The sequence below is a fragment of the Oncorhynchus keta genome, chromosome 11 (assembly GCF_023373465.1).
Source record: "Oncorhynchus keta strain PuntledgeMale-10-30-2019 chromosome 11, Oket_V2, whole genome shotgun sequence".
Classification (NCBI taxonomy): Eukaryota; Metazoa; Chordata; class Actinopteri; order Salmoniformes; family Salmonidae; genus Oncorhynchus; species Oncorhynchus keta.
In genome coordinates, this window is record NC_068431.1 from 36,405,584 (window position 1) to 36,431,952 (window position 26,369).

The 26,369-nt window shown below is 43.4% G+C and overlaps 3 protein-coding genes across 19 annotated transcripts in view; 1 reads left to right on the forward strand and 2 right to left on the reverse strand.

The window, feature by feature from the left end:
- LOC118390146 (E3 ubiquitin-protein ligase Siah2-like) overlaps positions 1-6,762 on the forward strand; it is a 52,983-nt gene extending 46,221 nt beyond the window's left edge. For both annotated transcript variants that reach the window (XM_035780411.2, XM_035780412.2), the window contains exon 2: positions 2,264-6,762. In XM_035780411.2, coding sequence (XP_035636304.1) covers positions 2,264-2,815 — 552 coding nt within the window. In that variant the 3' untranslated portion in view covers positions 2,816-6,762. The remainder of the gene's footprint in view (positions 1-2,263) is intronic.
- An 18-nt stretch (positions 6,763-6,780) lies between these two features.
- LOC118390153 (RNA-binding motif protein, X-linked 2-like) lies at positions 6,781-12,731 on the reverse strand. 16 transcript variants are annotated; one of them, XR_008060528.1, is made up of 7 exons: positions 10,818-10,957; positions 10,158-10,271; positions 9,891-9,942; positions 9,328-9,457; positions 8,988-9,174; positions 8,401-8,485; positions 7,403-7,552 (listed from the first exon to the last, which is right to left on the reverse strand). XR_008060528.1 is itself a non-coding variant. In XM_052457047.1 (7 exons), the coding sequence occupies exons 2-6, from the start codon at positions 10,201-10,203 to the stop codon at positions 8,410-8,412; spliced, it is 588 nt and encodes a 195-aa protein (XP_052313007.1). In that variant the 5' UTR covers positions 10,204-10,271; positions 10,818-10,958; the 3' UTR covers positions 7,403-7,552; positions 8,401-8,409. The 16 variants fall into 16 exon arrangements, 13 of the variants coding, with proteins under 13 accessions (XP_052312997.1, XP_052313000.1, XP_052313001.1 ...); XM_052457047.1 differs by having other exon boundaries at positions 8,401-8,582; positions 10,818-10,958; XR_008060527.1 differs by having other exon boundaries at positions 7,498-7,646.
- Positions 12,607-13,337, reverse strand: LOC118390156 (glucose-dependent insulinotropic receptor). The gene has a single exon (XM_052457050.1). It carries the CDS (start codon positions 13,311-13,313, stop codon positions 12,759-12,761), a length of 555 nt encoding a protein of 184 aa, XP_052313010.1. The 5' UTR covers positions 13,314-13,337; the 3' UTR covers positions 12,607-12,758.
- Positions 13,338-26,369: the final 13,032 nt, after the last annotated feature.

Genomic DNA, 26,369 nt, shown 5'->3' on the forward strand with positions numbered 1-26,369 from the left:
CGTAAGGGGTCTGGGTGTCCTTCAGGTTGTGACTCCAGCTCTAGTTCCTCAGAGCCCCTCTCCCTGCAGCCTTATCCAGGCCAATCAGCCAAATTCTTGCTGATGACACCACGGTTGTAGGCCTTATAACCAATAACGACAAGTCAGCCTATAGGGAAGAGGTAAGTGAACTGGCATTGTGGTGCCAGGACAACAACCTCTCCCTCAACATCAGCAAAACAAAGGAGTTTATTGTTTACTTCAGGAAGCAGAGGAGGGAATACTCCGATCCACATCAACGGGACTGCAGTAGAGCGAGTCAGCATTTTTAAGTTCCTTGTCATCCACATCACAGATGACTTGAGATGGACTAACAACACCACCACTCTTGTCAAGGGGCACAACAGCGCCTCTACTTCATAAGGCGCCTGAAGAAATTTGGCATGCCACACCGGGTCCTCTCCAAATACTACCACTGCACCATCGAGATAATCCTGACGAGTTGCAGTACATCACTGGAGCTGTGTTCCCACCCATCCAGGGCATCTACTTGAAACGGTGCCTGATGAAGTCCTGCAGCATCATGAAGGACCCCCACACACTCCAGCCAGAAGCTGTTTTAATTTTTAATTTTTATTTTTTTTAATGAATTGACCCTTAATTTAACTAGGCAAGTCCGTTAACAAATTCTTATTTTGCAATGACGACCTATGGGATCAAACCAGGGTCTGTAGTGACACCTCTAGAACTGAGATGCGGTGCCTTAGACTGCTGCGCCACACTTTCTCTCTCTCACACACACCACAACTGCTGCCACCAGACATTTTATTCCCCCTTCCCTGAAATGTGTAAATATTGGTCTATAAATTCTGTCTTCCTGTATTCTACTGATGCTGAAATGTTTAATCCATTCTATTGAGCCATTTACTTTATGTTCGTATTCTTCTCTTTTCTTATTTCTTATTGTTGTTGCATTGTCCAGTAGGAGCCTACAGGTAAGCATTTCATTGGACAGAGTATGCTATACCACGTGTATCCTGTACATACGACAAATACAACTTGAAATCCCCCCCCTTCATGCACTTTTCATTAAATAATCCACTTATTGCTCCAACCCTTCAATACCGCCCCAGCACTCCCAGCACGGACCAGCTACTTACATATCCTCCCATATTGTAGTCTGTCGTCTCCTGCTACACTCAATCTTTATTGGTATGTCTCCGTCTTACAGGCAAGATTGTCTGTTGATGGTTCAATATGTACATCTTTTTCAAAACGGCCTTGCTAACAACGTCATGTATCTCAATCTACCCTTCGACAAGCAGTTTAATTGCCTGGTATTGCTTTGTTTTCATACAAAATAACCATCCAATCTTCTAAGATTCTTCCTCCCTAACATCTCCATGGATGTGTTGGGAAGCTGTTGTAATGCCAGAGGGTTTATATCTAGTAAGGTGCTTATCTCTCTTATCTAACTCTTATCTAGTACTCTCATCACCCTTCATGTGCCCTGCCACTCTCACCCCCTCCCTCCTCTATTTCTTTGTTCCCTCTCTCTTGCACTATTTCCCTGCCTCACTCTCTCTATCCTCCCACACATTCTTCAATCTCTCAATTGGTCCCTCTTTCTTTACTTCCTCCTTTGCCTTCACTGTTTTTCCTACAACCCGTGTCTGCAATATCTGTCTTTCCTTCATTCCCTCTCTCTTTCCCATCTCTCCTTTTATAACCATCTCCTCTCTCCTCTCCCATTCTGTCTCTCATCTCTCCTTTTATAACCACCTCCTCTCTCTCCTCTCCCATCTCTCCTTTTATAACCACCTCCTCTCTCCTCTCCCATCTCTCCTTTTATAACCACCTCCTCTCTCTCCTTACCCATTCTGTCTCCCATCTCTCCTTTTATAACCACCTCCTCTCTCTCCTCTCCCATCTCTCCTTTTATAACCACCTCCTCTCTCTCCTCTCCCATCTCTCCTTTTATAACCACCTCCTCTCTCTCCTCTCCCATCTCTCCTTTTATAACCACCTCCTCTCTCTCCTCTCCCATCTCTCCTTTTATAACCACCTCCTCTCTCTCCTCTCCCATCTCTCCTTTTATAACCACCTCCTCTCTCTCCTCTCCCATTCTGTCTCTTCCCCCGCATTGTTCCTCCTCCCATTCTGTCTCTCATCTCTTGGGTCATTCAACACCACTCCAATTCGAGTAGGTTCTCAATATACATACGAAAACTAAATAGTAAGCAATTCTCTCTTTCTCTCTATCTCGCCCTCCCTCTATCTCCAGTATGCGTCAGCCGGATGCCTGCTGTCCCTCCACCACAGTGAGAAGCCTGATCACGAGGAGGTGTGTGAGTTCCGTCCCTACACCTGCCCGTGCCCCGGAGCCTCCTGCAAGTGGCAGGGCTCCCTGGAGGCCGTCATGCCCCACCTGATGCACGCCCACAAGTCCATCACCACCCTGCAGGGAGAGGACATCGTCTTCCTGGCCACAGACATCAATCTGCCGGGGGCCGTGGACTGGGTCATGATGCAGTCCTGCTTCGGCCACCACTTCATGCTGGTCCTGGAGAAGCAAGAGAAGTACGAGGGCCACCAGCAGTTCTTTGCTGTGGTGCTGCTCATCGGAACGAGGAAGCAGGCCGAGAACTTCGCCTACCGCCTGGAGCTCAACGGGAACCGGCGGCGCCTCACCTGGGAGGCCACGCCCCGCTCCATCCACGACGGCGTGGCGGCCGCCATCATGAACAGCGACTGTCTGGTGTTTGACACGTCCATCGCTCACCTGTTTGCCGACAACGGCAACCTGGGGATCAACGTTACCATCTCCATGTGCTGAGCGGCTCAGATGTGGAAACACAGACCCACAGGCTTCTCTCGTTCTCAGACTTACACATGCGGTGGGCAGAAACTGGTGCACAGTGACTGACTGCTGTGCTGTACCTGCCTCCTGTGTGATGCAGTAATAATAATAATAATAATAATAATATATGCCATTTAGCAGACGCTTTTATCCAAAGCGACTTACAGTCATGTGTGCATACATTCTACGTATGGGTGGTCCCGGGGATCGAACCCACTACCCTGGCGTTACAAGCGCCATGCTCTACCAACTGAGCTACAGAAGGACCACAGTAGACTGTGTGTGAGAGGATAGGTGGGATATGGAGAGGATGTGTGTGTTTTGCTGCTTGAGGCTCGTTGGCTCCCCATAATGCTTGAATGGAGACTGGGCTGTAGAGTAGTTTCAGGGTTAGGGTGTTTACCTGTCCTCTCATAATGCTTGAATGGAGAATGGGCTGTAGAGTAGTTTCAGGGTGTTTGCCTGTCCTCTCATTGTGTGTGCTGGAGACAGTGTACAGTAACCTACATGGGGTGGGCTCTTGATGACTGATGCTCTACCCGCCCCCAGTACCCCTCCTCAACCGCTCCCACCCCACTCACCCCTACCTCCTCTTCTGCCCAGCCAACCAGTGCCAGGCAAGAAGGACACTGCCAGTGTAAGAAAGGGCGGTATTCAGAGAACCTCCACTTCATCTGTGAATAGCCCCTGCAGATGCCGCTTCCTATCCTCACAGCGAATTAAGTTTCAGTAAGTTGGTCAGTGGACCAATCAGGCCTCAGACGCATATGGGCAGAGTCGGGACCTGAGAGTGACCAATGTGCTGTCTGGGTTAGTGTGAGCTAAGCCGGGGTTGTTCATGCCCTCCTAAAGGACTGCACTGACTACTAATCAACTCCTTACTTTTCAGAACCGCAAAACTCAACCGTTTTCATAATTAGGCTGTCAATTATAACCCCAACCCTGGTGTGTATAATACATACTGGTGAGAGGTCCTGATCTGGGTCCTGATCTGATTGGAAGTAAAAGACTGCATGTATGTCCGCCATGTAGAATAAAGACACTGATCAGGTGTTTTGGTTGTAGGCTCTCGTCATAATGCATCATAAAGGTTGCATAATGCCATCGTAAGCATGGTATCAAACCTGTCATAAGTAATTTTTGGTGAAACCCCAGGGCCTAGTTATTCACATGGATTCTGTATTACAATACAAACAACAAAGGCACATTACTTCTCCAAAGTCACACGCTCTGTTGCATAAAACTCTGATAGATTGAAGGTTAGCGTGTTTGTTAAAAACAGGTGTCATGTCATATTTAAGATGACATTATGTTTGTTTTGACACAGAAATCATATTTGTAGTGTACGAGCCAGTACCACTACAGGAGACGGTACCACTACTGTTATGACAGAGATGAGCAGCATGGCGGAGGCACACGTTTTCTTATTTGTTCCTCTGTATGTCTCGTGAAACCGTTTGTTCTGTAGAACCTGGTTTATCTTCGGTTCTTCTACGCTCTGATTGACATACTGTAATATGGGGGTAGTTTTGACTCTTCCCCTCTGGTCAGTCAACCCACCACAGCCTTACTTTTGTACGTAACCTAACTAGCACTCCCAAGTTGGAAAGGCGTCTGTGAGGATGACTAAGTTAGACTCACTCAGACCCACCCTCAGTGTCTTCAACGGACTCTTGGTTTTTGTGGACTTTGGGGCAAAGTCCCATGGCATTGTGGGTAGAAATGGGAATTCCATAGTACTCCAGCCATGTACCTCGCCTTCACCCGTCATCATAGCAACCAAAAACCCACCTTTTCATAAAGTACCTCTGATGACATTGATCAGACATGTCTGTAATCCAACAGAGTCCCCTCCTGCTCCCAGAGACACTGCAGTATACCCCAAATCACCCTCTGCTGATCACCTCTGCCCCGTCTTATAAGTATTTGTAATATGTAAATGTTGGATGACCATATATTTTCTAAAAGCTGATAGGAGATTCTGTGTTCGGTTGTGTTGATCTGAGACGTGTTTGTGTCCACGGTTACTCAAACTGTTGTACATAGGTTTTGAGGTTATTTTCAGAGCTGTTGTAACTACCTGCTATCCTATTTTATTCTAGTGGTCAGTGTCCCTGCCTTACCCACTGAGTGGACAGACATTTCTGCCAACACACTCTCCTTTGGGCAGCACAGCTCTGCAATTGCTATGGCTGATCTGTAATATAGACAAAAAATGCAAACTGTGACTCTCACCTTTTTGTAACATGGGCTTGAAGCCTTTAATGCTGCATCATGAGCCAGAGAGAACTGCGTGGATTTCATTAATTAATTGTTTATGGGGCAATGTGAGATCAAATCAATGAAAACTAAGAGTCAGTGTCCACAAAATTAGATTTCATGGTGCATTTGTTTCCACTGAAAACATCTTTAGGTCCAGATTTCTGCAGTTATGTTTTGGGGCGTCAGGGAGCCTAGTGGTTAGAGCGTTGGGCGCTCGAATCCCGAACTGATGAGGTAAAAAAAAAAAATCTGTCGTTCTGCCCATGATCAAGGCAGTTAACACACTGTTCCCCGGTAGGCCGTCATTGTAAATAAGAATTTGTTCTTAACTGACTTGCCTAGTTAAATAAAATAAAAACTCTGGGTCCCTGTCCATCCACGAAAACAAAAATGGTCCCGTGGCTGAATGTAGTTGAAGATCCCTGACCTTGGCTGTCATTATGTAGGCTATAAAAAACATGTCTAACTATAACTCTTCATCTGCTTAAGTGTTGTCCACTTACACAATGTTTTGTTCCGTATGATGTGTCAGAACATTGAACAGAAACACATTCCCATCCAGCTGTAAATCACCTAGAATCATTCTACAAACCAGAAAAGTACACACATTCTTTATGTACCTTGGGAAATACAACCCATGTCTTGTACATTCATAGTACACATGACGTCATAGACATCTTTTGTACAGCCAGACCCAATACTTATTTTCTCCCAAGTTTAGCCGAATCCTATCCTGGGATGTTTCTATAACAGCTGTATGGTTGCTATTTCTTTACTTAATTTCAATTGGGTCCCTAACAAGTATTTTCTTTGGGACACACACACACACGTTTTCCTGTCCATCCCAGCCTGGCCTCTGTTAATCTGGGGCCCGGGTGAAGGCAGCGGTTGACCTCTGACCAGTCTGACAAGTGAAGCTCAGACCCAGAAGTCATTGAAAAAATGTTGAATATATCACATCACCTAGGTAACTAACATAGCATTGACGATCTATCCATGCAGCCAGACAACGGGGCGACCAAAATCCCAGTTATTCGAGTGTGGCTTGTCTGCCTGGCCCCCCACTGGAAGAGGATAAGGGTTAACTTCTCGTCCTCTAATATCTCTATACCCCAGTTGTTTTTTTTCATTGGAGCCCCGGTGTGATGAGATTAATAGAACTGATGACATTTACGGTGTTTCACATGCCAACTATCGACAGGTTCCTTCACACACTTAACCTCTTGGTGGAATTAAAACATTTCCTTAACGGCAGGATGTGCTTTACCTCTTTCCCTTTTATGTTTTGACAAAATGTTAATTTATTCTTGATATATATATCTATGCTTTGTTCTATCTTAGATGATTAACTATGTTGTGTTTTAAACATCATTCAGCGATACAGATCAATTGCAGTTAAAATCCTGTTGAGCAGGTATGAGCTAGTGATCATGTAAATACGATCTTTCTTTGGTCTGAATTATTCATTTTTCCCCCAAAGTATCTTGTTTGCCTTTGGTTCTTCACTGAATTACAAATTGTGTAATGTTTTGGACAGTCTCTTTTCACCCAAAATCACCTATTTTTGGAGCCAAGAGGAAGCTCCTATCTTGCGTTATCCATATTACTATGTGTCTCTGTATCACTTGAAATCCAATTTAAAAATAAAATGTTATTTATAAGGCTTGTTAGAAACAAAATCTCTTTGTAAAAAACACTTCATTTTATTTACAACAGTAAATCATTGTACAGCCGTTTGAGGGTAAAATTCTGATTGAACTGTGCTGCTGTTGTGGAAACAGGCCATGTTCTCATGACTCAAGTCGTCATCCACTGTTTGGCTCAGTCTCCACATTACAGAGAATATGGAATCAACAGGCTTGATATGGCTTATGACAAATACTAACAATAAAACAACCAATCATATTAGTTCCATGGTCCCAGTTCCTGCTGACTTTCTATAGTGAAGGAAAGAATAAGATTTCACTCAGTCCAGTTGTCTTGACTACAATCAAGGCACTAATGTTACTTTCTCCTTTGGTCTCTCTCCCGACTGTGTTCTTTGTGCTTACTTGACCTGTCTCTTTCTGTCTCTCTCTTCCTGTCTTTCTCCCTGTCCCAGTCCCTCGCTCTGTTCCTCTCATTGTCCCTCTCTCTTTCTCCCTCCCTAGTTCTGTCTCTCTCTCTATCCCTGTCTTGGTTTTCTCTCTCCTTCCTGCCTGTCCTCTTGCTCTCCAACTGCAGTCCTCCATCTCTCCTCTTCTCATCCTCCCTGGGCTTCTCTCTCTCTCCTTCCCTCTCCCCATGGCGATTTCAGAACCCTCTGTCCACCTGCCTGTGTGTGTCTGTGGCTCTGCCCCAGGCCCTGGTCTCTCTTCCCTGGCCCCCAGCCACTCCTCTGGCGCCCCCCGCTGGCTGTACTTGTCATAGCCCAGGTCCTCCTCTTGCTTCACCCTCACTGCCAGGGCAGGCCTAGGGGGAGAGAGAGAGTGAGTCTGGGCTAGCCTCTCCCTCTGCTTCCTATCCTCCTTCAGAGCCTTCTCCTTTTTCTTCTTCTCTTTCTTGTCTGGGTTGGAGATTAAAGAAAAGATGGAGGGTCAGGTAAGAGTATATGAACATGACACACTGACAGCCAAATTATCCTCCACTACTCGGGTGTCCTCGTGTCCTTGCAATTATACTGAACAAAACTATAAACGCAACATGTAAGTGTTGGTTTCATGAGATGAAATAAGATACCAGACATTTTCCATAAACACTAAAAGCATCTCTCTCTCCTGTTAGTGAGCATTTCTCCTTTGCCAAGATAATCCATCCACCTGACTGACAGGTGTTGCATATCAAGAAGCTGATTAAACAGCATGATCATTAAAAAGGTGCATCTTGTGCTGGGGACAATAAAAGGTCACTAAAATGTGCAGTTTTGTCTCAACACAATGCTACAGATGTCTCAAGTTGAGTCAGCATGCAATTGGCATGCTGACTGCAGGAATGTCCAGCTGAGCTGTTGCCAGAGAACTAAATGTTCACTTCTCTACCATAAGCCACCTCCAACGTCATTTTAGAGAATTTGGCAGTGCTTCCAACCAGCCTCACAACCGCAGACCACGTGTAACCACGCCAGCCCAGGACCTCCACATCCAGCCTGAGACGAGCTACCCAGACAGCTGATGAAACTGTGGTTTTGCACAACTGAAGAATTACTCCACAAACGGTCAAACAGTCTCAGGGAAGCTCATCTGCGTGCTTGTCATCCTCACCAGGGTCTTGATCTGACTGCAGTTCTGTGTCGTAACCCACTTCAGTGGGCAAATGCTCACCTTCGATGGTCACTGGCCAGCTGGAGGAGTGTGCTCTTCACGGATGAATTCCGGTTTCAACTGTGCAGGGCAGATGGCAGACCACCTGTATGGCGTTGTGTGGGTAAGCGGTTTGCTGATGTCAACATTGTGAACAGAGTGCCCCATGGTGGAGATGGGGTTATAGTATGGGCAGGCATAAGCTGAGGACAATGAACACAATTGGATTTTAGCGATTGCAATTTGAATGCAGAGATACCGTGACGAGATCCTGAGGCTCACTGTCGTGTCATTCATCTGCCACTAGATACTGACTGGTTTTCTGATCCCGCCCCTACCTTCTTAAAAAGGTATCTGTGACCAATAGATGCATATCTGTATTCCCAGTTATGTGAAATCTGTAGATTAGGGCCTAATGAATTTATTTCAATCGACTGATTTCCTTATATGAACTATAACTCAGTAAAATCTTTGAAATTGTTGCATGTTGCGTTCATATTTTTGTTCAGTGTTCATTCTACTTTGCCGAAAGTTCTTGCATTTCAAATCCCCAGTCTAATGAGGCTGACACAAGCAGCAGACCTGGACCTCAATTAGTCTCGTCTCACCTTTCTTGGGCTTCTTCGCGGGTACGGCGTACTGCACCTCTTCTTCGGACTCGGAGGATGAAGGGTCAGGTAGTTTGGGGGCACAGCCCTCCTCCCTCAGGCGCTTGGTGATATCATCCATGTCCTCATTGTCTTTGGGAGGGCGGTAGTTCAGCACATGGTCCACTCGGATGGTCCGCCCCTTTATCTAGATACCGACAGAGAGCGAGAGACAGACCACAACACAAAGAGTCATTTACATCTTTTGCATCGTCTAACCTTCATTTATACACGTCTACTGGTTTAGTCTCAATCTCTCTTGTTCTCTCCTTCTCAGCTCTGAGTGATTGCCATTCTTTACCTTGATCCCATTTAAGTTATCCACAGCCAGGATGGTGCTCCTCTGGTCCTCGTAGCAGATGAAGCAGAAGCCTTTGGATTTACCCGTCTTCTTATCACGCACTAGGTTGATGTTGGCCATCTCTCCATACCTGCAGACAGACATGAAGCAGGAACACACCTAATCTAATGCAAAGAACACTTCATTTATTCAGAATGGGGAAGGTTAAGAGGGAATAGGGGAAGATAAGCATGGAAAGACGTAATTGTATAGACAAAAACAGACAGACGATGAAGAACGGGGAGAGAAAGGACAGTGATTGGAGGAAGGGGTGTATGTATGGGACTCACTGAGAGAAGACACAGACGATGAAGAATGGGGAGAGAAAGGACAGTGATTGGAGGAAGGGGTGTATGTATGGGACTCACTGAGAGAAGACACAGACGATGAAGAATGGGGAGAGAAAGGACAGTGATTGGAGGAAGGGGTGTATGTATGGGACTCACTGAGAGAAGACACAGACGATGAAGAATGGGGAGAGAAAGGACAGTGATTGGAGGAAGGGGTGTATGTATGGGACTCACTGAGAGAAGACACAGACGATGTCACCTTCCGTCAGCTCATATGGAAACCCACCTGCAGGTTAAAACAGAGGCACTGAAGTTAGAAACAGGCTTATAACTGCTGGTGAGATGGACTAGAGAGCAAGCCACTGACTGAATACAATTTAAAAAACACTACTTTGATGCCACCAACTGGTCAGCTGACAGTACACCTTAAACATGGCTGTAATAGCAGGGTTTGGATCAATCCTATTCAATCGCAGGGGTGTCTTTGACACAGCCTTTTACCGATGAAAATCCAGGCGCTATCCTTATACTCAGTGCCATGACACATTTTCCTTCACCCCCAATGAGGCCTCTCTCTCATTCAGCTCATTGATCAGTTTCACCTTGGTTAGGGGACTGCAGGACACAAGAGAGATGGAGAAGGACGAAAGGATAGAGTTTAACTTGCAATAGAATGCAGAATATTATCTCTGCTGATCCTGTCTTTGCTTTTTCCTTAACCCCCCATGGGGTTGTCTCATGAGGAACTACAGACCATAATATATTTAAGTAATAAGGCACGAGGGGGTGTGGTATATGGCCAATATACCACAGCTAAGAGCTGTTCTTGCGGAGTATACCACAACCCCAAGAGGAGCCTTATAAATGTTTTGCCATACCCGTGGTATAAGGTCTGATACATCACGGCTGTCAGTCAATCAGCATCCAGGGCTCGAACCACCCAGTTATATATAGTAGTGTGTATTCATTTAACGTTAACATTATTGTCATTATAACCTAGCTAGCAAGCTAACGTTAGCCATGTTGACTGATGTTGCAGTACACGTTAGCTGGCTAGCTAGACCTCTTCACATGACCACCCCATTACACCTCAGTGGGTAACTAGGTAATCATTACAGCCGATACAAAATGTAAAACACATAATCGGTCACTTATACTCACTTCATTATGAAGTTATCATGAACGCAAATACGATGCTAACTTTAAAATGGAGCCCCCCTGACCAACATCAGTTTCCGTCGCGTCATACTACGTACAGGGGTTTGTGGGAGGTGTAGTTCAAAGGCATGCTCCCTTGTTCTCAGTATTGAACAACTTTTATTATAGAAATCGTACAAACAAGTCCCACAGAACAACTGCATTTCAATATTCAATTCAATTATTCAATTCCAATGGTATTTTGTGATTAAGCAAAAGCTCTCTTCAATGCCACTGATGGCCGCATTGGCCTAAACACTGACTTTTATTATGTCTTTTCTATATGAAATCTACTTTTATAGCACCATCATTCCTCATATCACAAAGTGTAATTTTATTGGCTAGTTGTAAAATATGAACTTATTTATCCTAAAAATAAGTGTTTATATGACAAGGAAGTGCTCATGAATGAATAATCAATCATCCAAGCATTCTGTCATTTATTTTGAATAGCAACCATTCTAACAATAATATTCTACCTACCTCATATCAAGGTTTTATCATATATTTCCACTATGGTAATTTATGAGAAAATTATAAAGCAATTCTACATTGACATTATGAGTTAATCCTTTGTAGGAAGTATTGGCAATAAAACACATTTACCATGTACCTCCCTAGTGGTGGTAGTAATACACACTACTTTCCCAAGAAATTAAATACTTTGTCAATTTTTAAAAATATATAATCCCTGACTGATCAGGGAACAACCATGTGTACACACAAAAGCTGTTCCCCTTCAAAACACCTACACACCTCTCAGACACACATAGACAGTGAGGTTGATGGGAATGCAGAGAGGGACAAAGTGCATACTTGGCAGAGATAATATCAATTAGGTTAGTGGAGGAAACAGAGCAAAAAAAGCAAATAAGCCCATCTGTTCCATGGTTTAGGTTCCATGATGTCTCCACATCCATTATCTCACTCTGTTATTTTTTCCCCATTTGATTGATTATGTCAGAAAGTTGCTGTCGCTAGACGTGACGTGAACTGTTTCTGCCAGAAATGGACAAAGCTCTAAGCTGCCACATTAAGCATTTTCCAAATTGGTTCGATCAACCTCAATGAGATGTTCTCAAAATGTCTAAGTCATTCACAAGGGGGTTGAGGCAGAAAACGGTACAGTGTGGCCCTCTTCACTGGTGACCGTGTGAAGGGTGGGGTCCAGGCTCATGGCATCGTCCACAGATATAACAGTATGAGTGGGTATACGCAGCTCTGTCTGACATCTCTCACTAGCCTCTAACACGGCTGTGTTCCTGACCCTGTCCTTAACACAGCAGAAGAGGGCCCCGATCTGCAGCCGCACCTCCCTCTGCCAGCAGGCGTACACCAGAGGGTTGATGAGGGAGTTAGACAGCCCCAGCAGCCACAGGTCATTCTCCAGCACCTTGTACAACTCACAGGCCTCACACAGCACCTGCACTGCACACACCACAAAAAAAGGGCACCAGCAGAGGGTGAAACAGCCCACCAACAGAGCCACGGTCCTCAGGGCCTTGATGTGGCCCCAGTAGCGGCTGCGCTGGGGCAGCCTGGAGCCGGCCTGACGGGCCTGGCGGATCTGCCTCTGATGGCCGCAAGCTATCTTCAGAATGTCCAGGTAGAAGTAGGTGAAGACAGAGAGGACGGGGAAGAAGACGGCACAGAACACCACAATGATGCCTTTGGGACGGATGACAGAGAAGAAGGTGCAAAGGCTGCTGCTTTCAAAGTCTCCCTGCTGGAGCTGCCATGCCATGCCTGTGGAGCAGAGGGGAATAATAACATTCTATATTTATAGTATTTTGAATATTCAAATTAAAATAATGATGTTCGTTATCAAGTTGATCAACAATCAGTGTTGGGGTCAATTCTAATTTAGTCTATTCAGGAAGCACATTGAAATTCAGAAATTGAGTCTCAGCTTATCCCCCTGAATTTAAACGTAACCCTGTTGTTAGGGACATGTGTCCCCTCTGAAATAAGATAATTGAGGTTAGTTGTTCCACCTGGTAGGAAGCCAACGGTGAGGGATACCATCCAGAGTGCTACCAGGGCCCCAGTCACGGTCCACCTCCCAGTGAGCTGGGAGTAGCGCAGCGGCAGCTTGATGGCCACGTAGCGGTCCAGAGAGATCAGGAACATGGACAAGATGGACGCAGTTGAGGGGGAGATGATGAAGGCCATGCGGAGTAAACACTTGGTCTTCTGTGTGGAGTGCATCAGGAGTAGCGGTTGAGTATTTGGAATAGTTCCATTGTTCACGGTATTGTAATTTTGAAACACGTCTGTGACAATGCCAGTGATAGCCAGGCCCACCAGGATATCTGCCAGGGCCAGGTTGAGCACGAAGCACCAGCTCTGACTGCCCTTCCTGCGCATCAGCTGAAAGAGAGCAGCCACCACCAGTAGGTTGGTGGAGATGATGAGAAGAGAAGCCACACTCAGGACCCATCCCATCATTTCTGGTGTCATGAAAGTGTATACAACAGGGGTTAGTATGAGTCTCACACCTGGCATCATGGCAGTGAGGTTGGCACCCGACTCTCCCATCCAGCCTGTCTTATTGTAAGCTGCCATTGAGTCCTTTACAAGATCTAAGTATTGTATATCTGAGAGATTCCCCCCCAAAACAAATAAATTATATCCACCAACATCCACTCCTTCTGTTGTATATTGGTATCCAAATACCAATTTGTTCCTCTTTGAACTGTACTTAATGTCTTTCTCTGTCAAACTCCTTGTATAACAGAAATAAATTCCACAACGATAACCTGAGCTATTAAGTAAAAAGCTCTTTAGGAAAAAATGAAGAATGTTCAATGGGTACTCATCCACTCCCGATGTGCCTTTGCTCCTCAGAGGGCAAAGTATCTCCCCTCCTCTCTCGTCTGTAGCTGTGGTTCCTCTGCATCCGACCCTTGTCCAGCTTGCTCTCTGGTTATCATCCCAGTCCCCTCAGAGAGTCCCTGGTGCAGACATCCGGGATGACTGGGCCATTTTCCACAAGGGTTCACCACGACCACTGAATCTGGGTTAATGACAGTAGTCTGCAGTACAAACATCAACACTACACTACACTAAGATAGATCTGCTTTTGATACCATTTGTATCTTTATCATAAAGTCATTAGTGATTTTATTTTTGCCCATCCATTGATGTCAATAAGTAGGGCAGTAAGGAAAGAGAGGAAGAGTTTTCTGTGGCATGTCTCTTGGGAAGACCAATCTGCTTTGGGAAGACCCATCTGGCAGTTGTCTGTAGACTAATATGTGGGTCCTTTAGAAAACACACAGAATTTAAAAAAAAATCCAAATCAAGGCACAAAAGAAGTTATAAAAAAACATCTACTCCCACTTACAGTACTATAATCAATAAAGACTATCTGCTGTCTTGGCTCCTCTAGTGTCTAAAATGAGTTTCAGCAAAAAGGAGGTATAGAAGGAATTTTCATCTTGAGAAGCCTCTTCATCTTGACACACAACTCACAGTGCTGTACAGAATATGCTGTGACTAACCACTGTATCTGTGTCTCATCATGGCTAAGTGTTTTATGTATGTATTTATACAGCTCTAAACAAACTGAGAGGCAAAATAACCAATAGAGAGAAAGAAAGAGAGAGAAAGTGTATATTTGCCAGACAGGATGACGTGAATCTCCATACATGTACAGTATACTGTATGTTATCAGTCAACTACTTCTGTTTTACGTATGGGAAGCATTGCTTTGGGAGACAAATCTACCCTGCATAAATTACTACCCAACTTCCTCATAAGTGTATGCATTTACACTCTCTTCTCTCTCTCTCTCTGTGACTATTTCTGAACTTCCTGCTGCTCGTTTTAACCCTCAGCAACAACCAGGTCAGTCCAAACAATATCACCAGGGTCTCATCAAATACAGATTTTGACATTATCGATCATAGTCTGCTGCTGGAAAAACGTATGTGTTGTCGCTCGCACCTTAACATTGTCAAGGTGCGACAAAACTAGTGCCTGTAGAACCTGCCTTGTTAAGAAGGCAGTGCATCACTTTATTATGGACAAACTTCGCCCCATTTTAGCTACTACTGCATCAATATGTTTTGACCATGACAGTTTTACCTATATTTAAGGCAAGTCAGTTAAGAACAAATTCTTACTTTCAATGACAGCCTAGGAACAGTGGGTTAACTGCCTTGTTCAGGGGCAGAACGACAGATTTGTACCTTGTCAGCTTGGGGATTTGAACTTGCAACCTTTACGGTTGCTAGTGCACCGCTCTAACCACTAGGCTATGCTGCCGCCCCAATCTAGGGTTACTCCAAAAAAAGACTAAAGAAAATTGCAATTGGCTCAGAACAGGGCAGCAAGGCTGGCCCTTGGATGTACACAGAGAGCTAATATTAATTAATATGCATGTCAATCTGTCCTGGCTCAAAGTGGCGGAGAGATTGCCTTCATCACTACTTGTATTTATGAGAGGTATTGACATGTTGAATGCACCGAGCTGTCTGTCTAAACTACTGGCACACAGCTGGGACACCCATACATACCCCACAAGACATGCCACAAGAGGTCTCTTCACAGTCCCCAAGTACAGAACAGACTACGGGAGGCACACAGTACTACATAGAGCCATGACTACATGGAACTCTATTCCACATCAAGTAACTGATGCAAGCAGTACAATTTGATTTAAAAAACAGATTAAAAAACACCTTATGGAACAGCTGGGACTGTGAAGCAACACAAACATAGGCACAGACACATACACCCACACACACAATAACATACGCACTATACATACATACACATGGATTTAGTACTGTCGACATGTGGTAGTGGTGGAGTATGGACCTGAGGGCTCACCGTGTGTTGTGAGATCTATGAATGTATTGTAATGTTTTTAAAATTGTACAAACTGCCTTAATTTTGCTGGACCCCAGGAAGAGTAGCTGCTTCCTCGGCAGCAGCTAAGGGGGATCCATAATAAATACAAAAATACAAATACACAGTGATCTTTTCATGTAGAGTAAAGATCCCCTTTTGATCACAAAGGGGGAAAAAACACAATAATCTCTGGCTCCCACAGACATACAATGTGGGAATGTTATTCATCCCTACTAGACCTTTCAGTGCCATTCAAAACTTCTGTTGGTCAGCAGTAATTGTGCCCACTGCCCCTGTACCAGTAGTCATTCTCACCCTATTTACGCTTAGCACTGCCCACTCCTCACCTACGGGTTGCCTTGGCCAGAAACATCTTGAAGGTGTTATTATTCTTTGAATAGACTACCTCCTGTCTTGGGCTTGACCTCTGAAGCTGACCCGAGATTCCTCTGTACTGAAGATGACTTTAAAGAGACGACTGCTGTCCATTTTGTTGTGTTGTGTCTACTGTGTCGCTTCGCTCTTCTGCTTGAACCCCAACCGCAACAACTGTGGCTCCATCAGCACTCGGTGAGTCGGTGTCAATATGTGTGTGTGTATTTCAGTGTATATGTGTGTTTGCCTGTATGTTTGTATTTGTGTGAGGGGCAGAAATGTCTTAGTCATGATGGTGTGTGTAATTGTGTTAATGTCTTATCTGTTTATCTGAGGGTAATTTGCAAAGATCTGAGGTAGTGGCATGTCTTCTGTTCTGTATGTGTTGCCGTACCTTTACTTGCTTGATAGAGAATGAAATACATACAGTATAACAATATGGGATGTAAAAAGAAGATGGAATATGTGGCTACTGAGTGACTGTTTCCCATGTCTTAAAAGACTCACGGTTAGGGTCATATTAGGCGGCAGGTGGCCTAGTGGTTAGAGCGTTAGGCCAGTAACTGGAAGGTTCCTGGTTTGAATACCTAAGTTTAGAAAATAGTTGATGTGACTTTGAGCAAGGTACTTAACCCAATTTGCTCCAGGGGTGCCATACTGCTATGGCTGACCCTGTAAAACAACACATTTCACTGCACTGATCTGGTGTATGTGACAATCTATTTTGTATTGTATTTTTTTATTTGGGTTATTAGGGTAATTATTCATAAAATAATTAATAGATTTATAATGAAGTAATCTTTACTCAATATTTACTACAGCATGTTAAACAGAACCTTGGCTTGAACCATTTGCTGTGCTTGGCACCACTCACTGCCCATGTCTTTTGTGTTCTTTTGACAAACCATTTTAGGAATCTCATGACAGTTGCCCAGCAGCTGTACCAACGAGTCATGAGGCTAATGCGCACCACTCTCTGATCCTATGGAGCCGGAGTTGAGTCCCTCAACACTAATCATCACCAGGACTGAGACACTCTCCTGCCTTACCCTGTTCATACAATGGAGATGACCTGCAGAGCACCTGCCATCGACAGAGCAAGAGGACGAAAAGCTCTCATTGCAGTTCACCGTAATAAAGCAGGAGATAGTTTTTAAAAATGTCAATGTTTTATTGATGCAAATAGATTTTGTTGAGATCCTAGTGGGCCTTAACTGCATAAGCGTTGTGTTAGTGCCCCAATTTCCCTGCATTATAATGTAAGTGCTGGAAAAGCCGTTTGCAGGATAATTCACAAATGTCATTCATTTCATGCCCTCTTGTGGAAAACTGATCAGTTATTTCTGCATGATAAAAAAATTAATGCTTTCAATGAGCTTCAATGCTATCCCTGGACATGGAAAATATTCCCTGCTGGAATTGATGTGATTTAGTTTAGTTAAATCTACTACATGAATGCATATAGTGCAGTATGCCTTCATAGAATAATACGAAAACATGTTCCTTGTGCAAATTATGGGAAGATAGGCTGTTTAATAAATTTGTACCACTTGATTAGCTAAATGTTATAACAGTTGAGTCTCTTGTAATTAATGCTGTATCAAAACTGATATAATAAACTTTACATTTGTTTTTCAATTGACAATTTATTTTTTATACGCCTATATGTTGAAAATATGTATTTTCTAGACGTTGACATCACGTGCATTTCAGATACTGAATGAAACGTTAGAAGACGTCTTTTCCTGACGTCGAAAATATGTCTTGTACTGATGTCGAAAATGTCTTATACGGACGTAGGTATTTAGGTATAAAATAGGTATTTTTTTTATACCTTTCCGTATTTAAACTGCTATACATTCTCAATGAAGTAAGCATTATATCCCAATAATAATTTTTCATGCCTCTTAAAACTTCTTGGTGCACCCATCCCGTTAGTGTGATCATTTTCGTCAACATCCCCTGAATTGCAGAGCGCCAACTTCAAAGTAAATTACTAAAAATAATTTATTTTCATGAAATCACAAGTGCAATATAGCAAAACACAGCTTAGCTTGTTTTTTAATCCACCTGGTGTGTCAGATTTTAAAAAAGCTTCTAGGCGAAAGCATGTAAGGACATCTCTCTCAGCAGACAAAACATTACAAACAGCTAGCATCAAAGTAGATTGGTCACGAAAGTCAGAAAAGCAATAAAATGAATCGCTTACCTTTGATGATCTTCGGATGTTTGCACTCACGAGACTCCCAGTTACACAATAAATGTTCCTTTTGTTCCATAAAGATTTTTCTCCAAAATATCTCCATTTGGTTGGAGCGTTATGTTCAAAAATCCACAGGCTCGAGCGGTCACGACGGGGCAGACGAAAATTCCAAATAGTATTCGTAAAGTTCGTAGAAATATGTCAAACGTTTTTTATAACCAATCCACAGGTTGCTTTTACAATAAATAATTGATAATATTTCAACCGGACCGTAGCTTTTTCAATAGGAGAGAGAGAGAAAATGTCTGCTCCAAGCTGCTCGCGCATGCAAAACTCTGCTGGCACCCAGCCATCCACTGACGCGATGTGATCTTTCTCACTCATTTTTCAGAATAAAAGGCTGAAACTATGTCTAAAGACTGTTCACACCATGTGGAAGCCATAGGAAAAGGAATCTGCTTGATATCCCTTTAAATGGAGGGAAGGAATGCAATGGAACAGGGAGCTTTCAAAATAGGAGGTACTTCCTCTGGATTTTCCTCAGGTTTTCGCCTGCAATATCAATTATGTTATACTCACAGACAATATTTTGACAGTTTTGGAAACTTTAGAGTGTTTTCTATCTGACAATTATATGCATATTCTAGTTTCTGGGCCTGAGAAATAGGGAGTTTTATTTGGGTACGTTTTTCATTGAAACATCAAATTACTGCCCCCTGCTAACTGACGATTGCAACATAATATTTAGTATTGTTCTCATCTGTCACTTACTTTAGCTTTTTCAAAAGCTTTTAAACTGATAGCAATAACATTCAAAGTAGTGCATTATACAGAATAAACCAAAAGACCACTTCAACAACAATAACATTCTGAGTAACGGTTACAGATGTATTCTTTCTTGCTCTGACTGTGATACAGTACATTGTTGTTTATCTATCATAGTTGAATGTACTGACTGTAATTCACTCTGGATAAGAGCGTTTGCTGAATGACCAAAATGTAAATGTAAAAACAAACACTTGCAATGCATGCGGGGTATTATTTGAATAAACTCCGCCCCAAAACAAGTACAAATTTGGCAGGTGTAGACCAGATCCAAATCTGAATGAATCACAGACGTCTAGGCTATGTTTCACAAGGTTGAACATCCCATTACAGTACAGCACACTTTAGTACAGTAGAGCACAGAAGCGTACAGTACAATACAGTATGATACGGTACAATACAGTTTTATTCAGTAAAGTAGAGTACAGTACATTACAGTTTAATTTAGTACAGTGGAGTACATTAAAGTAGGGTACAATACAGTACACTATATTTTACTTTACTTGATTGTACTGTATTCTACTCTACTGTACTATACTCTACTTGTCTTTACTGTAATGTACTGTACTCTGCCGTGCTTTACTGTACTGTGCTATCCAATCTTGTGAAACATTTATATCTATGATTGGTTTAGATTTTTTGACCAATTATATAGTCTATGTTTGGGCTAAATTAAGGCCGGTCTGGACCAAATCTGAACGTCTATGTTTGGGTCAAATATAGACTAGTCTGGGGACATTGAAACCAAGGCTGAGGTATAAAAAATATATTTTGATTTGTTCAACACTTCCTGGTCACCACATAACTCCACATGCGCCACCTCACAGTTTGTCCTCACCACTGTTCCCCAATGCAGAAAGTAGAAAAAACAAAGAAAAATCCACGAACGAGTAAGTCTCCAAACTTTTGATTGCTACTGTATATCTAACTCAATACGTTTCAGGGTTTAGAGGTCAGGTTCCTCAGACGGAGGACCAAAACAAAGAAGTGGCCTGACGTCACATGCTTAGTGGGTTTCCCTCACAATATGATTTCTATTTACCTAGTGCTACATGATAGGTGGGGAGGTGGGATGGGAATTTGGAGTAGGCAGGTGGGTGTTTGGAAGGGCAAAGTGGGATCCGTTTCAGGAGCTGAGTGAGCAGGTGATGGCTCGGGTGGATAGGAGTGGGGATGTGGATATTATGAATAACTGGGTGAGAAACGCTTTAGTGGGGGCAGGTACTGATACTATACCTAAGAGTTCAGGGAGGAGGAGGAGGAGGAGGAAAGCAGTCCCATGGTGGACGGAGGAGTGCGGGGAAATGGTGAGGAGTAGGAACAGGGCATTTAGAGTACTGCATTCTGATTCAGTATTTTCAGGCCCAAGCCCTGGTGTGGAGAACTATCCTTCAGGCAAAGAGGTCATGTTGGCGTCGGTTCTGTGACACCATTGGAAGGACGACACCTGTGGGAGAAGTGTGGGGGTTGATTAATAGGATGAGTGGGGTGAGAAGGGAGTGGGATTATCCAGTGTGGCTGTAACAGATGAAGAGAAGGCAGAGATTAATGCCAAAACGTTTTTCCAAGTGCCTAGCTCAGCAAATTTATCAGAGGGGCAGAGGGGGAGAAAGAGAGAGGAGCAACCTGGAGTGCTGGATAGGACTGAGGGTGTAAATGAATGCCCATATTTTTTTCATTTTGTTTTACCCCTTTCTTCCCCAATTTCTTGGTATCCAATTGGTAGTTATGTCTCATCGCTGTAACTCCCGTACAGACTCGGGAGAGGTGAAGGCTGAGAGCCGTGCATCCCCCGAAACACAACCCAAGCAAGCCGCACTGCTTCTTGACATAATGCCCCCTTAACCCAGAAGCCAGCCACACCAATGTGTCAGAGGAAACACCGTACACCTGGCGACTGTGTCAGCGTGCACTGTGCTCAGCCAGCCACAGGAGTCGCTAGTGGGCGATGACCTAACCCGGATGACGCTGGGCCAATTGTGCGCCGCCTCATGGGTCTCCCGGTCGTGGCCGGCTGCGACAGAGCCTGGACATGAACCCAGAATCTCTAGTGGCACAGCTAGCACTGCGATGCAATGCTTTAGACCACTTCACCACTCGGGAGGCCCATGTGACCCATCTAAGTGCTGAGGCCCTGGATAAGGCATTGGTGATGTACACAGAGTGTGGGAGGAGGGGAAACTACCAGGCAGCTGGAAGGAGGCAGTAGTGTTACCAAAGCTATCGGCCAATAGCTTTAACATCACATGTATGTAAGATTATGGAACGGATGATTACGGAGAGGCTCACTTACTTCCTGGAGAGCAGGGGGCTAGTATCGCCACATCAGAGTGGGTTCAGGAAGGGGAGGGGAACTATGGACCCAGTGATCTGCTTAGAAGCAGAGGTCAGGAAGGCTCAGGTGAACAAGGAGACTGTTGTAGCTGTCTTTTTTGATGTGGAGAAGGTGTATGATGTGGAAGGAGGGATTGTTAATCAAGCTTGATATTATGGGGGTAGGAGGAAGAATCTACAACTGGGTAAAGGATTTCCTGTTTGGAAGGTCTATCCAGGTGAGGGTAGAGAAGTCTCTATCAGGCAGCTACCTGGTGGATAACGATACACGGCAGAGGCGCTTGATTAGTCCTCTGTTGTTCTAATCATGATCAATGATGTTTACTCTCGGGTACAGCCGGATATTGGGAGGTCGTTATGTGCAGATGATGGGGCCTAATGGAAGAGTGAAAGAAATGTGCCATACATATTCAGGAAGGTACAGGAAGCAATTGAGCGGTGGGTGGTGGGCATTAATGCGGGGATTTAGGTTCTCTGTAGAGAAAACTCAGATAGTGTTCTTTACCAAGAGAAAAGTGAGAGATGAGGTACACTTGAGGTTATATGGGAGAAACTTGGAGACGTTGGGGGCCTTCAGGTTCCTTGGAGTGTGCTTTGACACTAGGCTGACCTGGCAGAACACATCGAGAGAGTGGTGAGAAAGTGTAAGAAGGTGCAAAATGTGATGCACTGTCTGACGGGGAAGGAGTGGGGGGCTGGGCATTCCTCATTCAGGACCATGTATGTTGTATTGATCCAATCTGTAATCAGTGGTGTAAAGTACTTAAGTAAAAATAATTTAAAGTACTACTTAAGTAGTTTTGGCAGGTATTTGTAATTTACTTTACTATTGATATTTTTGACAACTTTTACTTGTACCTCACTACATTCTTAAAGAAAATAATGTACTTTTTACTCCATACATTTTCCTTTACACCCAAAAGTACTTGTTACATTTTGAATGGCTAGCAGGACAAGAAAATGGTTCAATTCACACACTTATTAAGAGAAGATCCCTGGTCATCCCTACTGCCTCTGATCTGGCGGACTCACTAAACACAAATGCTTAATTTGAAAATTATGCCTGTGTTGGAGTGTGCCCCTGGTTATCTGTAAATAAAAAAATCAAGAAAATGGTGCCATCTGGTTTGTTTAATAGAGAGAATTTGAAATTATTTATAGTTTTACTTTTACTTTCAATACATACAGTTGAAGTCGGAAGTTAACATAGTACATTTAAACTCAGTTTTTCAGAATTCCTGACACTTAATCCGAGTAAGAATTCCCTGTCTTAGGTCAGTTAGGATCAACACTTTATTTTAAGAATGTGAAATGTCATAATAATAGTAGTATTTATTTCAGCTTTTATTTCTTTCATCCCATTCTCAGTGGGTCAGAAGTTTACATACACTCAATTAGTATTTGGTAGCATTGCCTTCAAATTGTTTCAGGTAGCCTTTCACAAGCTTCCCACAATAAGTTGGGTGAATTTTGACCCATTCCTCCTGACAGAGCTGGTGTAACTGAGTCGGGTTTGTAGGCCTCCTTGCACACACACACATTTTTAGTTCTGCCCACAAATGTTCAATAGGATTGAGGTCAGGGCTTTGTGATGGTCACTCCAATACCTGACTTTGTTGTCCTTAAGCCATTTTGCCACAACTTTGGAAGTATGCTTGGGGTCATTGTCCATTTGGAAGACCCATTTGCGACAAAGCTTTAACTTTGTGACTGATGTCTTGAGATTTTGCTTTAATACATCCACATAATTTTCTCTTCATGATGTCATCCATTTTGTGAAGTGCACCAGTCCCTCCTGCAGCAAAGCACCACCACAACATGATGCTTCCACCCCCATGCTTCACAGTTGGGATGGTATTCTTCGGCTTGCAAGCATCCCCCTTTTTCCTCCAAACATAATGATGGTCATTATGGCCAAAAAGTTATATTTTTGTTTCATCAGACCAGAGGAAAGTACGATCTTTGTCACCATGTGCAGTTGCAAACCGTAGTCTGGCTTTTTTATGGTGATTTTGGAGCAGTGGCTTCTTCCTTGCTGAGCGGCCTTTCAGGTTGTATTGAAATAGGACTCTTTTGTACCTACTTCCTTCAGCATTTTCATAAGGTCCTTTGCTGTTGTTCAGGATTGATTTGCACTTTTCTCTCTAGGAGACAAAACGCATCTCCTTCCTGAGCGGTATGACGGCTGCGTGGTCCCATGGTGTTTATAGTTGCGTACTATTGTTTGTACAGACGAACGTGGTACCTTCAGGCGTTTGAATATTGCTCCCAAGCTATGAACCAGACTTGTGGAGGTCTACAATTTTTTTTCTGAGGTCTTGGCTGATTTATTTGGATTTTCACATGATGTCAACCAAAGAGGCACTGAATTTGAAGGTAGGCTTTGAACGACATCCACAGGTACACCTCCAATTGACTCAGATGATGAAGTAGATGTCCTAACCGACTTGCCAAAACTATAGTTTGTTAACAAGAAATTTGTTGAGTGGTTGAAAAATGAGTTTTAATGACGCCAACCTAAGTGTATGTAAACTTCTGACTTCAACTGTAAGTATATTTTAGCAATTACATTTACTTTTCATATTTCTACTCAAATAGTATTTTACTGGGTGACTTTCACTTTTACTTGAGTAATTTTCTATTAAACCCTCTTTGGGCTAGGGGCAGTATTTTCACGTCCTGATGAAAAGCGTGCCCAAAGTAAACTACCTTCTACTCAGGCCCAGAACCTAGGATATGCATATTATTAGTAGATTTGGATAGAAAACACTAAAACTGTTTGCATGATGTCTGTGAGTATAACATTTGGCAGGCGAAACCCCGAGCACAATCCATCCAGGGGAAAAAAGATTTTGAGCTCAATGTGTTTTCCATTAGTTTTCTATGGGGATCTCTTTTTAATAGAAATATGCTTGCAGTTCCAATGGCTTCCACCAGATGTCAACAGTCTTTAGACATTGGTTGATGATTTTCCTTTGAGAAATGAAGAAGTAGCCCTGTTCTTTCCATGTGTCACACAAAGGGACTCAAGTCTTCTTAGCGCACGACCTGGAACGCTCTTCACTTTGTTTTCGTCCGATATTAAGCACAGTATTGCCTGTCTTAAATTGTATCGATTATTTACGTTTTAGGATTCATAAGTTTGGATTAGGAACGTTATTTGAAATGTTTGGACCAAGTTTACAGGTAACTTATTAGATACTTTGTAGGCGAGTTGGAACCGGTGTATTTCTGAATCAAACGCACCAAATAAATTTACATTTTGCGGATATAATGAAGGAATTTATCGAACAAAAGGACCACTTGTGATGTTTCTGGGACATTTTGGAGTGCCAACAGAAGAAGATATTCAAAGGTAAGGCATGAATTATATCGTTATTTCTGATTTTTGTGTAGCACCTGCCTGGTTGAAATCTGATTTTCATGTGTTTGTATGCGGGGTGCTGTCCTCAGATAATCGCATGGTCTGCTTTCGCCGTAAAGCCTTTTTGAAATCTTACACTGTGGCTGGATTAACAAGAAATTAAGCTGTATTTTGATGTATAACACTTGTATGTTTAATGAAATCTCATTATGAGTATTTCTGTTTTTGAATTTGGCGTGCTGCAATTTCACTGGATGTTGTCAAATCAATCCACGGGATCTGAGCGGGAATGGGGGTGAAGGAATCCCTAAGAGGTTCTATTAAGGTTTCTTTACTTTGACTCAAGTATGATAATCGGGTACTTTTCCCATCACTGTCTGTAATAGACTATGGCAGTATAGTGTATTGTTCAGCAGCCCGGGCCTCATTGAAAAGGCTAGATGTCATACAGGGGAAAGGACCCAGAATATGTAGTGGGGTGTTTTGGATCTCCCCAGTGTCTGCACTACATGTTGAGATGGGGGATTTGCCTTTGCAGATTATGATACAGTAACTGGCAATTAATTATTGGGTCAACCTACAGTGACATGGGGTGTCTCATCCTTTATAGGCATGTTGGGAACATGAGAGAGGACAGAACACAAGCTTTGGGTGGGTGGGTAGTACCCAGGCGAGGGAGATGAGACTGTAAGGAAGGGAGTTTAGTCCAACGGTAGCTATTCTGGTAAATCCACCATGGCTACTCCCGCCTCCAGTAGTTGTACGGAAAGATAGGGAGGGTGTTGATCCGTCTGGTTTGTTTAATAGACGTCTGGATACTGTGTATCAGGATTTTGTGGCCATTTACACAGATAATTTACACAGGTCAAAAGATCCAAGGGCAGGACGTACTGGGTCAGCATTTGTAATGCAGGAATGTGGTGTGGCAAGTTGATGTACTGACTAAACAAGCACTTAGTAGTGGGGATGTTGATGTTGTAGTTTCAATGAGCAAGGCAGAGGCAACAAGCTTGATATGGACAGTGATGGTGCAGAGATGGCAGGAGCAGTGAACTAGAGATACTAAGGGCAGGCATTTATTTCAATTACAGAGGAAAATCAGGAAGGGGCAGAAGAGAGGAGGCTTTTGTTACAAGATTAAGTATGGGACACAGCCGGTTGAATAAGACTTTGAATGTGATAGGAAAGCATCCAACAGGAAAGTGTGATTATTGCCAGGAAACAAAGGCAGTGGAGCATGTATACAGTGTGGGCAATATGAGAGGGAAATATATTGGCTGAGATCTTGTATGAGGGAGAAGGGGATACAGTAAATTAGTTTAAATAGTATATTGAGTAGATTCAGTGGAGGCTGCAGAGGAAGACAACTCATAATAATGGCTGGAAAGGAGCATTTGGAATTCCACTAATTCTACTCCAGTCATTACCACGAGCCTGTTCTCCCAAATTAAAGGTGTCACCAACCTCCTGTAGTTGTGATCCTATTTTAAGAGAAACGGGGCTGGCAGGTAGGATTTAGTTTCTCCCTGTCTCTGGCTCACACTCCAATACAGTAAGC